At 46.8% G+C, this 16,581-nt stretch overlaps 1 protein-coding gene across 4 annotated transcripts; it reads right to left on the bottom strand.

The window, feature by feature from the left end:
- Positions 1-728: 728 nt before the first annotated feature.
- Positions 729-15,930, bottom strand: MAB21L3 (mab-21 like 3). Of its 4 annotated transcripts, XM_077921093.1 has the most exons (9): positions 15,810-15,930; positions 15,365-15,568; positions 14,660-14,846; positions 12,396-12,536; positions 9,001-9,072; positions 7,443-7,734; positions 6,511-6,692; positions 3,819-4,013; positions 729-1,973 (listed from the first exon to the last, which is right to left on the bottom strand). In XM_077921093.1, exons 3-9 carry the CDS (start codon positions 14,705-14,707, stop codon positions 1,740-1,742), a joined length of 1,164 nt encoding a protein of 387 aa, XP_077777219.1. In that variant the 5' UTR covers positions 14,708-14,846; positions 15,365-15,568; positions 15,810-15,930; the 3' UTR covers positions 729-1,739. The 4 variants fall into 4 exon arrangements, with proteins under 4 accessions (XP_077777219.1, XP_077777220.1, XP_077777217.1 ...); XM_077921094.1 differs by lacking the exons at positions 15,365-15,568; positions 15,810-15,930 and adding an exon at positions 15,259-15,278; XM_077921091.1 differs by lacking the exons at positions 15,365-15,568; positions 15,810-15,930 and having other exon boundaries at positions 14,660-15,229.
- Between the last annotated feature and the right edge of the window lie 651 nt (positions 15,931-16,581).

Genomic DNA, 16,581 nt, shown 5'->3' with positions numbered 1-16,581 from the left:
CTTGGAAGTCGAACATTTTGGAAGTCGAGCGGACTTCCAGAACGGATTCCGTTTGGCTTCCAAGGTACGACTCTACGCACATGATGCTGTCTCCCCTTTCAAAGCCCCTTTCTACAAAGCCTTTGGCAAAACCCTTTAGATATTATCCCCACTGGTACAAGCCCTAAACACATTGAACTAAACACATCTTCTTCTTGTCCTCCTTGCCTCCTTTCCTCTCCCTCTAGCAGAGCAGTCACCAGCCGTTTCAAGATTTGAGATACGGCTCATTTCCCTAAAAACCAAACCCACCCACACAAACCTTCCCCAAAAACCGTGCTGACCCACAGAAACCCACCCAGGTAACATTCCCCCCACCATTTAAACCCACCCAGAGAAACTTTCCTATGCCCCTCACAAAAAAACTGAGCACCTCTGACTCTAATTTCAAGCCCGCCTTTGTGTACTTTTGCACTCTAAGCAAAATTCAAAAATTGCATTTAAGTGTCTTGTGCACGTGGAGGAGATTTACATCACCTGAAAGACATGTAAGCACTATGTCTAGAAGCAGCTTTCAACGACCCGTCCCATGTGATATTTTACCATGTAACTTAAATTTGTTTTGCTATTGGAAGCAGTTCAGTGATTGGCCGGACTACAGCTTCATGCAATGGGGACAGTGGGAGAGTGTTGGGGATGGATGGATGCCGGCTGTAAGAAAAAGCCTGAGCTGTTGAGAGTCCTGTATATATTTGTTAAACCTTGACCATTGTTTATTCATGCCATTGGCTGTCCACAAGTGTAACTAATTGAGGTAAAAACATTTTATTCTAGAATGCGCTCTATTGAACCATTAAAGGGTCTCTGGTTAAAAAAAACCTGAACATTGCACAGAAAAATAAGCATCCCTTCGCAATCAGGACCACTTCTGAATGCCACTGCAGGAAAGCTGGTAACATGGCAGGAACAAAGGCAGCACCAAACATGGGAAGCCTGTCTTCTCATTCACGCACCTGAGGGCTCCATCCCATGTTACATTTGGCAGATATTGCGCTCTTTGCGAACACAAACTCAAACGAGCAACGCATGCCACTAGCTTCCAGACAAGATCATAAATGTCAGGCTTTCTGACTTGGATCCAGTTGCATGCATTGCCCAGATGCATTTATGATGGTGCTCCTTTCATTTATATATCTTTCTTGCTGTCCATGCAGTCAGACATTGGCTATTCCTCAAAACAAGAGAAGGTAACCCTTGGGGGCAAGAAGGAAGGAAAACCGAAAGAAGCAATGGAGGTATTTAGCAACCAACAAGTAAGGTTCATTCACCAACAGATCTAGGACTCTGAGACACACCCACCCACCCCATCAGATTTTTCAAGATGCTCCCCAACTTTTTAGCGCATTGATAAATGCACAACAGTCCTTTATCCTTCACCCCAATTTTGCTGACCAGGAGAAGCAAACTCTGGATCCAAATATGGCAAACTGCTTTCCAGCTTAGCCCACCTAGAGAAGGTGCAAAGTAGAAGGAGGCGGCACTCTGCCCATCCACTCTCCACAGGCTGAGTTTCTGCCAAGGAGGCTGGCTGGCTCCAGATCCAAAAGGTGAGACTTATGCAAACTAATCGCGGAGAGGCAGAAGACGGAAGAGTTTGCTCCCAGATGCCGGTCCGTTTGCCTCTATCCTCACTACTCACCACACGGAGGAACTAAGGAACAGGGCAAAACCTGGTTGAGGAGTCTGCTTGTCCATCTCTCTCAGTCCAGAGGAAGCGTAGGGTTCTCCAAGAAGACAGCCAACTTGCCCGCTACCATATCCAGGTCGTTGGTGTTGGCATACTTCAGCAGGTTGGTGCCTTTGATGAAGTAATGCTTCAGGAAGTGCTGGCTCACACATTTGTGCAACTTGCGCACCATCCGCAGGAAGCCTTTGCGGAAGCAGGACCAGTCCTTGGAGCGAGGGTACTTCTCGCACGTCCAGAAAAGCACCATCTGCAGAAGACACAAATGAGGCCCAATAGATGGAATTCAGCAACACAGGACGTACGGGGGTGGGGGGGGGGTGGGATATGGTCTACATGGGAAGGCTCCCAGGCTTGAAGTCAATACAGTGGTACAAAGTTAAGTGAAGTCAAGCAGATATATAAGAATAAATGTTTAATTATTAAGATACAAAAATACTATCTCAATAAGAAAGTTACAAAATAATAACAAGGAAGTCACGCACGGGTGGAGGGAAGACACAGGGCAAGAAATAAGCAGCAAAAAAAGAAACGGATAAATGTTGGTACATAATGAAATGTGAAAATGCAAATTTACAAATATAATGTATATGTATCACTATGTAAATATTTCATATACGTATTGCAACATTAAAAATAAACAAACAAACAAATAAATAATATTTTTTAAAAAGTAAATACAGTGGTACTTTGTTTCTCAAATGCCTTGGTACTCAAACAACTTGGAACCCAAACACTGCAAACCCAGAAGTAAATGTTCCAGTTTGCGAATGCTTTTGAGTGCCACACTGCCATTTTGAGCGTTACGCCGAGTTCTGTCTGTTTTTGCTATTTATTTTGCGGTTTTGATTTTGCGGCTCTTTATGTTTTGTTTTTGTGACTATATGGAACCCAGTTCAGCTACTGATTGACTGACTGTGTGGCTGCAGTACATTGTTTATTGTTTTCATTTTATGGGTCAATGGTCTCGTTAGATAGTAAAATTCATGTTAAATTGCTGTTTTAGGGGTTGTTTTTTAAAGTCTGGAACGGATTAATCCGTTCTGCATTACTTTCTAAGGGAAAGCGCACCTTGGTTTCGGAACGCTTTGGTTTTGGAATGGACTTCTGGAATGGATTAAGTTTGGGAACCAAGGTGCCACTGTAGTTTAGAAATGCTCCAGCTTTCTCAGTGCAGCTCCCTGTTGCTCTGGAATGAAAAGTAAGTTGCCAGCTGCATCTTCTTCTGCCGGCTGCACTTGTTGCTGAAGTTGGACCCCTGATACCCAGGAGAATTTGGGGTTTCTAGTATACCGGGGGGGGGACACAACAACAGCCTGGGGGGGTTGACTTGGGCCTGGTTGCCAGAAAAACAAAGGGCAAGACCAGGCTTCCTCAACCTCGGCCCTCCAGATGTTTTTGGCCGACACCTCCCATGATCCCTAGCTAGCAGGACCAGTGGTCAGGGATGATGGGAATTGTAGTCTCAAAACATCTGGAGGGCCGAGATTGAGGAAGCCTGGGCAAGACCATTTCCCACCCCCCAAATATCACAAACACAACATCTTGGCCAAAAATGATTTCCCTGAAACTCACTAGCAGGTCTCTGGCAAGTGCTAGTGTCTGGCCTACATAGTAAATCTTCGTTTATATGGAGTTGTTTCCATAACTGAAAGCCTAGAAACATACCAGAACGTTTAGAAGCACCACACCTGGTGTCTCCATCACACAAGCCTATCGTGTAATGTCAGGCCCTGTGTGCGTCTGCAGAAAGTGTCCCATCTAGGAGAGAGAAGATGGGGGCTTGCTAGCACAAGTGAATTAGACGGCCTTCTTAATAATGGCATCCAGTCAGAGTAATGACCCGGCTCAAGGGTGGAAACCCCTTTTTCTGTCAAGTGTCAGATTCCGTTGGGACTACTCTGTCAGAGGTCGACGGTGGATGGAGCCAGAGGTGTGGGGAAGAGAGGGTCAGCTGCCTTCTGCTCTGTCCATCCCTTAGCAAACCACAGGCAATGAAGAAGCGTTAAGTAGCCAGTCTTCCAAAACATCTCCTCTTGTTTTGGGGTACAGATCTCTCCCCCCTTCCCAATGCCTCACTGGCTGGCGCACACACCTGCAGGTGGAAGGCGGTGAGGACTGGCTTGTTTCCTGCACACCAGACATCTTCCTTCATCTGCCTCATAACCCGGAAGCACATCATGCGGCAACCGCCGTCCTCGTCGAGTCCCTGCATCAGGATGTGCTCAGCTCTCGCGAAGCTCAGGTACCAGTGGTAGTTGGAAGAGGCCAAGAGGTCAAAGCCAAAAGACTGCAGAAAAGAAGCAGAGCAAGTTGGGGAAGGAAAAGACGGGGGGGGGGGGGAAGAAGGCAGAGGGCGCCCCCCCCAGCTGAGAGATTCATTGAGCAGCTCCATAGGAGCAGCCTTTGCACTCTTTCAATCCATCAACTTATCCCAAGGGTCCAGGATGCTTACTAATACTCTGAAACAGATTGAAAGGCACAGAATTATGCAAATAAAACATATTAAAATGTGCTAAATTAAAAGCAAGTAGGACGCGGGTGGTGCTGTGGGTAAAACCTCAGTGCCTAGGACTTGCCGATCATATGGTCGGCAGTTCGAATCCCCGTGGTGGGGTGAGCTCCCGTTGTTTGGTCCCAGCTCCTGCCCACCTAGCAGTTCGAAAGCACACCAAAGTGCAAGTAGACAAATAGGGACCGCTTACTAGCGGGAAGGTAAACGGCGTTTCCGTGTGCGGCTCTGGCTCGCCAGAGCAGCGATGTCACACTGGCCACGTGACCCGGAAGTGTCTCCGGACAGCGCTGGCCCCCGGCCTCTTAAGCAAGATGGGCGTGCAACCCCAGAGTCGGTCACGACTGGCCCGTACGGGCAGGGGTACCTTTACCTTTACCTTTAAATTAAAAGCAACGTTTACATGCTTATCCCATTGCCTTCAATGGGATACCTACCTACGGGACCGCCTCTCCTGGTATGCCCCGCAGAGGACCTTAAGGCCCACAAATGACAACACTTTTGAGGTCCCAAGTTGCAAGGTGGTTAGATTGGTCTCAACTAGGGCCAGGGCCTTTTCAGTACTGGCCCCGACTTGGTGGAACGCTCTGTCACAAGAGACCAGGGCCCTGCGGGACTTGACATCTTTCCGCAGGGCCTGAAAGACAGAGCTGTTCCACCTGGCCTTTGGTGTGGACTCATTCTGACCCTTGTTTCCCTCCCCTTATGGTTTTGATTTATGGGCTACTTTTAAAATGAGGCTGCATTTTAAACTGCTTTTTAACCTGTATTTTAAATTGGTCCCCCCCCCCCCCCATTATGCTTTTATTGTAATTTTACTGAGCCTGGCTCTGGCTGGGGTATAAATAAATTTTATTTTTATTATTATTAACAGGCTATCTAGAAGCTGTGTTAAGGCTTGTGCTTTGGGGACTCTCCAGCGAGAGGAGGCTGGATGCATATCTGGAGAAGAGAACGTAAACGGCCTTTCACGTGCCACCACAGTTTTTAACTGGTCCAGATTAACAAAACATGAGGCATCTTTTAGCAGTCGAAAGGGAAAATATGGGAGAAGACACTGTCTAGACTGGTGTTTCCCAAACTTGGGTCTCCAGCTGTTTTTGGACTACAATTCCCACCATCCCTGACCACTGGTCCTGCCAGCTAGGGATGATGGGAGGGTCTTAAAAGCAACTGGTCAAGAGGGACCTGGAAGTTACACTCTTCCCCCAGCCTAGTGGCATTAAATAGAAATGGTGCCCTCTTCATACTTTTGTGGGTTGTTTTACATTGGCCACCGCTCCCTAGTAAGCAGAGGATTGGCAAATGACTCCTGTTTTTCTTCCCTTGCTTACAGGGATGTGCTGCAAGTCTCCACTGCCAGTTGGCACCAGCCTCCTGTCTCCAGGCCTGGCACACAGAAAGAGGACAGAGAAAAGTCTGTCTCCCCATCTTAACACGAGAGCTTGTGGGAATCCAATGAAGTGAGAAGTTCGAAGGTTCGGGACAAATAAGAGAAAACACTTCTTCACACAGCGCACAGTTAAAGTATGGAACTCACTCCATAGTAGTGATGGCCACCAACCCATACCCTCCAACCTTTCTCCGATGAAAATAGGGATGTCCCATTCCAGAAGGATAATTTTACTATTTATACCCCACACATCTTGTTGTGTTGCCCCAGCCACTCTGGGCAGCTTCCAAAATATATAAAAACATAAGAAAACATTAAAAAAAAATTAACCCTTCCCTATATAGGATTACCTTCAGACACCTTGGGGGCTGGATAACGCCATACCCTCCAACATTTCTCCAATGAAAATAGGGCCATCCTAAGGAAAAGCGGGACATTCTGGGATCAAATCAGAAACCAGGAGGGCTTCTCTAAATCCAGAATGGCCCTGGGAAATAGGGACCCTTGATGGGTCTGCCCACCTAGATATATTTCATGAAGGAGGGGGCTATAGAAGGCTACTGGCCATAGTGGCTATGCTCCGTCTCCATGGCTGGGGCAGCATTACTTCCGAACCCCAGAGCAGAATATTAGTTTTAACTGTTCAAATCATTATGGCCTAAATCATTGGTTCTCATTTATTTTATTTTACTGTGGGCCACACTTTCAGAACAAAAATTTCCTCGTGCCACACCGACTATTTTAGTGATGAGAAATACACCCTCTCCTGTCACACCAGGGTGGCGCACCGCACTCTGGGATCACCCCTGGCCTAACTCCTGCTCTCTTTACCCCTCCACATGCCCCTCTTTGCAAGATCACGGTCGCATCCTGGCCTGGTACCTTGACGCATTGCACTTTCTCCTGGCTAGGCCAGCGCTTGAAACATCGGGGCCACTTGATTTTCCGAGGCCAACAAGTTGGGATCTCAATCGCTGGAACCAGCTCAACCTCAACCTGGACGTCGGATGTCTCCACAGCAACATGGACCACCGAGCTGAAGCCTTCCAAAATGCTGACTCGCTCTGGGGGGGGCATCCAAAGGGGATTAGTCAGCAGAAACCGGACTGCAGCAGATTCCTCCCCTGGCACAATTCTGCAGCTGGCATTTCCTCTTCCTATGCCCAATATTAGCTGGATTCTGACATTCATTAATTTCTTGGGTTTAGCAGCGCTCACCCCCCCAAAAAAAAATCCCTTAGGACAGTATGCTTCTGCCAGTCTGTATCTATAGTCACAAAGGCAGTTCAATTTCATTTCGCTTTTAATTTCTATACCGCCTTTTTATATTTACTTGCACAAAGTGGTTTACAGCAACAAAATAAACAATCAAGAACACGCCCCTTACAATAATCTGGGCCAATACAGAAAGGCAAAACAAAATATAACTTTTAAACAGAATGGCTTATATAAAAGAAATTAATATTCAACAATCTATTAGAATATAATAGTACGCAATAAAATTAACTCTGAAAACATCAGCAAATAATAATTAAACAGAAATTCACTCTTAATTACAATAAATATGATCTAAACTATGATCATTAAAAATCACTGCAAGTCACAATGCAGATGATGATGATGGTGGTGGTGACGATGATGATGATGATTTGTGGTATGGTCTGTCATTTAGGCCAGGACCACACTGCTGGTGTGGGTGGGTGGGTGTAGACCTGGCAGAAGTACCTGTTAGAGGTTTGGGGAGGCCACGAGTGGGAAAGTGCTACCAAAAACCCCTGAGCCACTTCCTCTTGCACCTGCCCCAGTGAACTCACCTGTGAGATTGAGAGATACGACCGCTTTCTCCACAAGTTCTCGGAAGACGGCCAGGACCTTGGCAGGCACGAGGTCGCCCTCGATGTTCACATCTGCCTCGTGCCACTGCTGGAGGCTCTTGGAGAACTGCTCCACTTCCAACCACTGCTGCAGCTCCTCCGGGTCCCTGACAGGGGACAGGAGCTTGGCTCCATGCGTCGTGTAGTAGCGCCAATGCCGTACTTGGCCTTCTTTGTACCCAGACAGGCCAAGCAAGGGGACGGTGATGAGGAACTGGCCGGGTGTTAAGACCTAGACAGATTCAGAAAGGTTGGAACAGGAAATGGCTAGGATGGCCAGGAAACTAGAACAGACTTTGGGCTTGTCCACACTTCCATGGGTCAGATCTGAATTAGAGGCTTCCTGATTCACAGCTGAATGCAACCCTAAGCATGCTTACTCAGAAGTATATATGTTTAGTACTGGAGCCTTGGTTACTTCACTACATCTGCTAACAGTGAGGAAATGATCTCTCTCTCTCTATAATAATAATGTAAGAATGCCATCAAGCAATCCTCACTGGAAAATTGGTAGTGCCGTATCACTATCCTGGATTTGCATGACGTCAGGTTGGGATACGGAAGCAAAAGTGAAGGCAGGTTGCACAACAGCAATGGCCCCGGCGGAGGAGTGAGGAGCAGGCAACACTGAGAGGGGAAAAGAGGCAGTCTAAAACAACAGAAGAGTTTTAATTAAAGCAGGGATTGAGTGAACTGAGAGGGAAATTGTTAAGTTGTGGGTGAACATATCAGACGACACAGCGATTCTTCAAACAGCTCTTGCTTATTCACAGGCCAGAACAGGACTGAACTGAAGGGTTCAGCCAGCCTGCTTATACAGAGCTCCACTACAACACAACTGTAACCACTTTCTGTAACTACCCAATCACTGAACGTCACTTTCAGTCCCTTATTTGCATATGTGGACCTGAGTGAAAACTATCGACAGTATCCCCCTGCTGGCCCAGGGTGAGAACTTCAGTACATAACAGAAATGGTGGTTTGAAACAACAGAAGGTGTTTGAGTAAAGTACTATGGAATATTTGAGGGCTTAACATCCTTGGGGAAGTCTGAGCACAGTGAAAAGGGAGGGACACTGAAAAGGAAGAAAAGCGGCCATTTTAAACAACAGCAGAGGTCTGAATAAAACAAGGATGGGGTTCCTCAGAAAGGAATTACAAGGCATAAGTACAGATGGAATGTATTGTTCATGTGCCATTGCAAAGAAGTCCCACGTGGCTTTAGTGGGGATGACAAATTCTGTGGTACGTAAAGCCCAGGGACTATAACATGTCAAGCAAAATGTGCAGGCCCACAAAATGTGAAGCCCCCTTCTTCAGGTGAGACTTCTCAGGCAGCAGGTGACTTAAAAGCATGACTTTGTGCTTTCATACATTTTGGGAGGGCTTGGCTAGGGAAGAGGTGAGTTAGGGTAGTTGGTGGAGTGAGCGTGGTGGTGATCAAGGGAGGAAGCAGACATGAGGGGACCTGGAGGGAACCTCTGCAAGGTGTTTGTACCTGGATAGACGGGTGGAAAGGGCTCTTCCCCTGAAGCAGAGCTGACCACTTGGCCAGTAAGGCTGGCTGATCCTGAGAGGCAGCAAGGAAAGAAGTAGACAGAAGAAAGGCAGTAAAAGGCGGTTAGTTGGCTAACTAAAAACGCAGCTGGTGTTAATGCAAATCACTAGGCAGGGTGAAATCCAAAGAGATGCCCACTTTGCAGCCTGGAGATGGAACTTCTTCAAAACACTCTGAAGCACACCTTGTCCAATCCTTCGGGAAACAAGGGAAACACGGCATTGAGCTACTTTCTTCCCTTGTGTGGTCTCTGCTTGCTATGTCAGTTCGGTCTCTTTCTACCTTATCTGCCTGCAAGAGAGGTGAGTGGGAGACCCAGGGCAGAGAGAGCGAGAGAGCAGGAACTGCAGTCATCTCCGCAGGCTTTGCAATGCTGAAAAACAGCTTGTGGTGGCAGCCTCACAACCTTCTCCAGTCTACTAAAATGCGGTGTCCCCTTGCTGAAAGTGCCGTTTCTGAAAACAGGTATCTGCCTCCGAGAACTGGAATGAGGAAAAAGTGAGGGAGAAATGGTGCCACCATTCGTTGGCTTCCCCCTCACCTTGCCACAGGGTCTGGAGACTTGTGGGGACATTTCGTTCCCTCTCTCTCCCCCCGCCCCACAGCTTGCCACCTAGCCAAGACCTGATGAGTTTCCCAATTTCCACAAGTCATCTCAAGGGTGACCCTGCCAGCGACCTCTAAGGCTGCTGGTTAATGTCAAACTAGCCTAGCCCCAAGCCAGGAATGTAGAAAGGGCAGTTCAAAGGAGAACTATGGTCCCTGGGATTTTCGGCTTCCCATATTGATCCCTGGGGCTGGGAATGATGATCATCAGTACTCACATGTTGCTAGGGTTTCAGTAGTCTGAACCAGCCTGCCTGATGTCTAATAAGCCCGAACCCCCACCATTCTGAGTCTGCAGGTTCAGCCCCTTCTCACGGGTGCATGTCAATTAAAGTGTTACCTGGATATCACCATTTGCTGCACCCTCCCGCTAAGCATTCACCTGGAGTTAACTTAGCTGTAAGGTTACTAAGGGACGCGGGTGGCGCTGTGGGTTAAACCACAGAGCCTAGGGCTTGCCGATCAGAAGGTTGGCGGTTCGAATCCCCACGACGGAGTGAGCTCCCGTTGCTCGGTCTCTGCTCCTGCCAACCTAGCAGTTCGAAAGCACATCAAAGTGCAAGTAGATAAGTAGGTACCGCTCCAGCGGGAAGGTAAACGGCGTTTCCGTGCGCTGCTCTGGTTCGCCAGAAGTGGCTTAGTCCTGCTGCCCACATGACCCGGAAGCTGTACGCCGGCTCCCTTGGCCAATAAAGCGAGATGAGCGCCGCAACCCCAGTCGGCCACGACCGGACCTAATGGTGAGAGGTCCCTTTACCTTTACCTAAGGTTACTAATGGTAAGAACTATGTACACCGCTTTGAGCATTTTGGGGGGAAAGTGGGATTCAAATACATTAAATTTTAAAAAATACGAAGGCAAGTTTCTCTCAAAAAAAGTTTAGCTCTTCAGCTATAGCTATTTAGTCAGTTGACAAGAACCATTGCTGATTTGCAGAAATGAAACATTTTCTCCCTACAGCCTGCCTTCCAATCATTAAATATGAAACTGTGCCTTTCTGCGGATGCTTGCAAGAGTTATTAAAAAACTTCCTTTACAAAGGGTTGATGTTTTAGGGGTTTTACTTACTAAATAGAATGAGAACCTTTATCAAATCATGGAATTGCCAAGGTAGAAGGAATATTGAAGACCACCCTCTCCACATCTCCCGACCTTGCACAAAAGCTTGCCATGCTCCACAACATCCCTTAGAAGAAAATGACCAGCCTAGAATCACATCACTGCTATGCAGTGGCAGAAACTGACAAAACACGGATGTTTTTGTGCACTCCCCAGCATCTGGACATGGGAGACGGGGGAGGTCGTATTTTATTACAGCCTCTGAAATAGCGAGACCTGGAAGGGTCTGGACAACAAATAACCAACATGCAAGGAGGCTCCCAGGTAGCATCTGTTGTGAGCAGCAGACTCCTGACCATATCTGCTCCTACTGACCTTATCTGCTCCGTCTTACTGAATTCATACACCCAGCTAAGGAGGACTGCAGCCTCAGACCTAAGTTACCATCACCTGTAGTCTATCTCCTTCACTCTTTTCAGAAGCTCATACTTTCTCACCTGTGTATCACCAGTGGTACCATCCATTCTCTTCAATCAGTTTCCACTGGCATTATGGTACACCCAGGGCAGATCTACGCTCACGGTTTATAACATTAAGGAAGGGTTAAGGAATGATTTTCCTAACGTAGATAGATGGGCATGTTACGTTTTGCTTGTAACGTTAATAATGCGTCGTTGAAATGTGACACCAGAGGGCGCTGCAGAGCAACCAGGAAGTGGCAGCCGGGAAACTGGATTTTGACAGGCAAAAACAAGGGAAGGAATGTTTGAAATTAACAGTCTGCCCTGTGACGTTTTAGAACGATCTATCTAATGCCGTTCTAATAACGTTAAAAAGGTCTGCATAATTTTAATAATTGCAAGGAAGTATGCCTCTGATTGTAACTGATGGCTGAATACGAGTGGTAATAGAAGCCCATTCAGGGGGTATTGAGGTTATGAACCGGAAACAATGAAATCACCCTGAGTTCCAGCCTCTTCCTGCATCTTTTGGTTGTGCATCAGTCCTGCCTTCTGGCTTGCCCTTTGGTTCTGAATTACGCCTTCATTCCACGACTCCTGGTTGCCCACAAACTGCTTCCCACACAACCCAGACCTTACACTGTCCTTTAAAGGTTGCAGAACTGTAGTTCAGAGCAAGGAGCCAGAGGCACCAGCTGTGGCTTTAATCCTGCAGTCTATAATGGACAGATGGTGCTCCCATGAGGAGGAGGGTCCAGAACCGCTTGTGGACTCAGTGCACTACTACTACTACTACTACTAATAATAATAATAATAAATAAATAAATTATTTATTACCCACCCATCTGGCTGCGTTTCCCCAGCCACTCAGGGCAGCTTCCAACAAAATATTAAAAATACATTAAAACAACTACAGATAGGTAGCTGTGTTGGTCTGCCATAGTCAAAACAAAAAAAATTCCTTCCAGTAGCACCTTAAAGACCAACTAAGTTAGTTCTTGGTATGAGCTTTCGTGTGCATGCACACTTCTTCAGATACACACATTAAAACAACTGTCATTAAAAACTTCCCTAAACAGGGCTGCCTTCAGATTTCTTCTAAGTCAGATAGTTGTTTATTTCCTTGGCATCTGATGGGAGGGCTTTCCACAGGGCAGGCGGCACAACAGAGAAGGCCTGGTTCAAGCCAAAGACCCCATGCACGCTTACCTTCATGTTTTCGTTGTGAATCCCAGAGTTAGAAATCGCCTGGAAACGAGAATCCTTGTTGCTAATTTCGTTGGTAAGCCGTTGTATGATTTTTTGCACTTCATCCACAGTTTTGGCCACTGCTCGGTGCCTCAGGTCCACCTGCAGACAAAACCCAACATTCCTACTATATTATTTCGGACTCCAGACTGTATAGAATCAGAGAATTGTAGACCCGGAAGGCAGTGGTGGAGGAAGGGGGTGGGGAGGGCGGTCTGCTCCGGGTGCCAGCCGGGGGGGGGGGGTGACGTCGCTGCGGGCAGGCGCCTCCCCCTTGGGATGCTTGCTCGGGCTGGCGCCACTCCATTGGGATGCCCCCAGGTACCAAAGCCCCTTCCTCCGCGACTGCCGGAAGGGACCCCCAAGGGGCATCTAGTCCACAGCTTAACCAAACAAAGCTCCTGAACCACAGACCTTCTAGAAAGCATATCATTGACATGAACCTTGCTGTGTGTGCAGGTACACATGTATGTGAGTCTGGACGCAAATGGCACGGGAATTCCAGTTCAGAGGAAGGTGTCCAGTTCAGTAGTTCTGCTAGTGGAAGGATTCTGTTTGTAGAACGGAACTTGCCTCCCCTCCCCAAATCTTCTGGGTTGGGGAAATATCTAAAGGGTTGTCCCCCTTTAGGTATTATTTACAGGGTGGAGCTTCCTATGCTTAATTCTGAGTTGTTGTTTAGTCGTGTCCGACTCTTCCTGACCCCTGGACCAGAGCACACCAGGCACTCCTGTCTTCAGTTATGAGTACTTACACCCAAATTTACTGGATCTTACATTTACTTGGCTGGATCTTTGAATTCATTTGTGTTCTTCATTGTACTGTGAAGCATCTAAAGCTATCACTTGAACTGCTTGGCCTTTTGTAAAAAGGAAACCAAAAATTGACACCCCCCCTTTCCCCTCAAGGTTTATACACTTAGGTTACGCTTCATGCACCTGAGAAAGCAGACTTTTGCCCATGAAAGTGTCAGCTGCAATGAGATTATTATTATTATTATTATTATTATTATTATTATTATTATTATTATTATTTTGAATTTGTATACCACCCTTCATCTGTAGATCTCACGGCAGTTCACATCAATTTTTAGGCATTAAGATGCTTCACAACTTTATTGCCCTATATATCAAATTTCTCTTTATTGCCCTATATATCAAATTTTTGGCATCTATGAACTGTAGGATAATCTGTGCTTTTCAGACCTGTTTTTAATATACTCTAGTTGGCTGCTGCCCTCCAATTCAGGGTGGGGATTTTTGTAAAAAACCCAACAAGAACCATGTTCCTTCCTTCTCAAGAGGTGTCTTCTCACTGGGGCGAAGTTTTGTTTGTTGATAATCCCTTATTACATTGTGTTGACTATACTTAATTATATCATGGGTAGGGTCAAAGTCAATTAGATTTATTGTGTGACTATATAAAAAACAAGAAGAACAAGGTGTGCATCAAGAAATCAAGAAATCAGAAGGTGGGGGAAAACACAAACGAAAACATGAGAAAGAATGGGAGGCAGCTGAGTAGTCACTGAAAAAATCAGGGCCAAATTAGACACGACAGCACAATATTTCCCACGTGTTTTGAAAAAGTAAGTGCAGCTGTGGACGGAAGGTGTCTTGGATCTGCAGGGCTTCTGGAAGGGGCCGAACCCTTTTCACTCTGCCTTTTTCCACGTTAAAATCCTGCCTCTGCAGGCAAGTTAATGAAGAAAGGCTTCCCACAGTTAAGAAAATTTGAAGGAACCCCCCACCAAATTATTCTAACCATTCGTATCTCTCCATAGAGAGCATCTGCCCTGTTTGGCTCCAGCAGACAGACTAAAAACTACCACAGATCCTCTTGCATTTGTTCATAATGGTTTTACTGCAGATCCAAGATTGGGTACTTCAGAGCAGGAGACATTCCCAGGTTAGAGTTTGTTGATCCTTCCCAAAATTTCATTCAGTTGGTACTTTACCTGGAGAGTTCTACCCAGTGCCTTTTCTCCCCTATTAAAAAATGTTTAGGGGTCCTCTAATTTTCCTACTCATATTGAAATACTGCCCCTCAATGAGGCCAAACTTAGATTCACAAAATGTTTAGGGGTGTGTGTACCCCTGCATGCCCCCCGCTGAAAAAAACACACTGGTTGTGCCTCATAAACATGAAAACAGAATGCCGAACCTTTCCAAAACAGAAGAGCCACAGGGTGAGAACTTCAATACATCACACACAATGTCCCTTACCTTATTCTGAATGTATTGCTCTACAGCTTCTTCTGCGAGTGGCTTCATGGCAAGGACTTGTCTTCAACGGATCTCCAAGGAAAATCCTCTGTGCCTGCAGGGCTTTCTTGACACTGACGCGGGGCAACAATCCCGGGGTTTTCACATGCGCTTTTCCTTGACTATTTCATTAAAAACCTTGTTTTTCCTGCATATGGAGAAGGAAAGCAAACCTTCTTTTTGTCCCGCATTACAGCACCCATGCGCAGCTTAGCACTTAAGGACATTCCCAATCCGACCCCCTCCAAAAAGAAAACGAGTTCAATTGTTTCCATTTTTAAAAATGCAAACAATCTTAACATGTGCAGAGTTTCAGAAAAGGCTAATCTTTTATGAAAAAGCAGCGCACTTTCTCAGCCATTGCTGGCTGCCACAATACACTTCCTTGCTCAGTCAAGCTCTCTTGCCCATATCCTTTGCCAAATAAATCATCTTCCACCTCCCCCCCCCCTCTCTGCAACGGAGCCGTTGGTTTTATACACTTTGGCGTTGCAGTGCAAGGCCTCTGCTCCTTATCTCTCCTTTCTGCCTCCTGTGAGTATTGACTGTAAATGCCACACCACTTGGGCCTTGCCTGCCAGCGCGCTCGCCTTTCTTGACTGTAAACACAGACTAAGCTGCCTCTCGTTAGCTGCCAGCGGCCCAAACGAACAGAAGCGCACCCACCACAAATTGCTCAGGAAGGGAAAACAATTGATCGGGCTCTTTATCAATCGAAGCGGTTGTTTGTTTTTGCAAAAGCTTGCGTCAGAGGCGTGTGGTGCACAAGGCCAGAGATTCACTCCAAACAGTTGGGCTTGGCTTGGCAGCTTGCAGTATCTTCACTGGATAGTCTTGCAGGGTCACAAGGGATTGGGAAGACCCAAACATCTGCAAATAAAAAAGTATTAGCACACAGGGAGTTCCTGAAGCTTCCATGCCTCAACCACCCAAGACATTTGGACTGGAGTTGGCCGTTCTTGTCCCTAGCTCACTTCTGATGTTTTGGTCACGAGACAGATTGATGTGGGTTGCAAGACTAGAGGAAGAGTGATATGCAGAGAATCCCCCTTAGGGCTGAAAGTCAGATGCCTATCTTTCCAGCCTCTAAGACTAAGTCCTTCTGCCTCACCTGTGGTCTTTTCCTCCCACTGCTGAAAGCCACACACCCAAACCTTTGCCTGTCCGGACAAGATACATTTCTAGAGATACACTGCCAACCAGTGTCGACAATATTGAGCTAGATGGGTCAATTATCTGACTTGGTATAGGGGTGCTTCCTATGGAAAAGGGACGCCGATGGCACTGTGGTCCAAACCACTGAGCCTCTTGGGCTTGCTGATCAGAAGGTTGGTTGTTTGAATCCCTGCAACAGAGTGAGCTCCTGTTGCTCTGTCCCAGCTCCTGCCAACCTAGCAGTACCGCTGCGGTAGGAAGGTAAACGGCGTTTCTGTGTGCTCTGGTTTCCGTCATAGTGTCCCGTTGCGCCAGAAGCGGCTTGGTCATGCTGGCCACATGACCTGGAAAGCTGTCTGTGGACCAACGCCGGCTCCCTCGGCCTGAGAGATGAGCGTTGTGACCCCAGAGTCGCCTTTGACTGGACTTAACCTTCCAGAGGTCCTTTACCTTTGGAAAAGACAGTCTACCTGGCAAAAATGTGCAACAAAGGGGGGAAATGTATGGACTGTTATGGAATACCACGAAAGCCCAGGCAACTCCCAACCATTTCCTGCAACTTTGAAAAGATAACATTTGGATTACTTCCAAGGCACCTTTGATGCCAGAGATCTAGGAACAGGATCACCACGATTTGCTAAACTGTAAAGTGTCAATAGCACCTGTGTATAGAGGGGGGACTTGCATTGGGATCTTAGCATGGGGCGGGGGGGGGTTAATTCTTTCAT

The sequence above is a fragment of the Podarcis muralis genome, chromosome 17, assembly GCF_964188315.1.
Source record: "Podarcis muralis chromosome 17, rPodMur119.hap1.1, whole genome shotgun sequence".
Taxonomy (NCBI): Eukaryota; Metazoa; Chordata; class Lepidosauria; order Squamata; family Lacertidae; genus Podarcis; species Podarcis muralis.
This window is presented reverse-complemented; position numbering and strand designations above follow the sequence as displayed.

Bases quoted from the DNA above. Each gene is read 5' to 3' on its own strand.
- MAB21L3 (XM_077921093.1), bottom strand. From the start codon at position 14,707: ATGAAGCCACTCGCAGAAGAAGCTGTAGAGCAATACATTCAGAATAAG. The intron at 12,537-14,659 runs GTAAGGGACATT...TTTTGTCTGCAG, and splicing joins AGCAATACATTCAGAATAAG to GTGGACCTGAGGCACCGAGC. The intron at 7,735-9,000 runs GTACAAACACCT...GAATCTGTCTAG, and splicing joins CTTTCCACCCGTCTATCCAG to GTCTTAACACCCGGCCAGTT.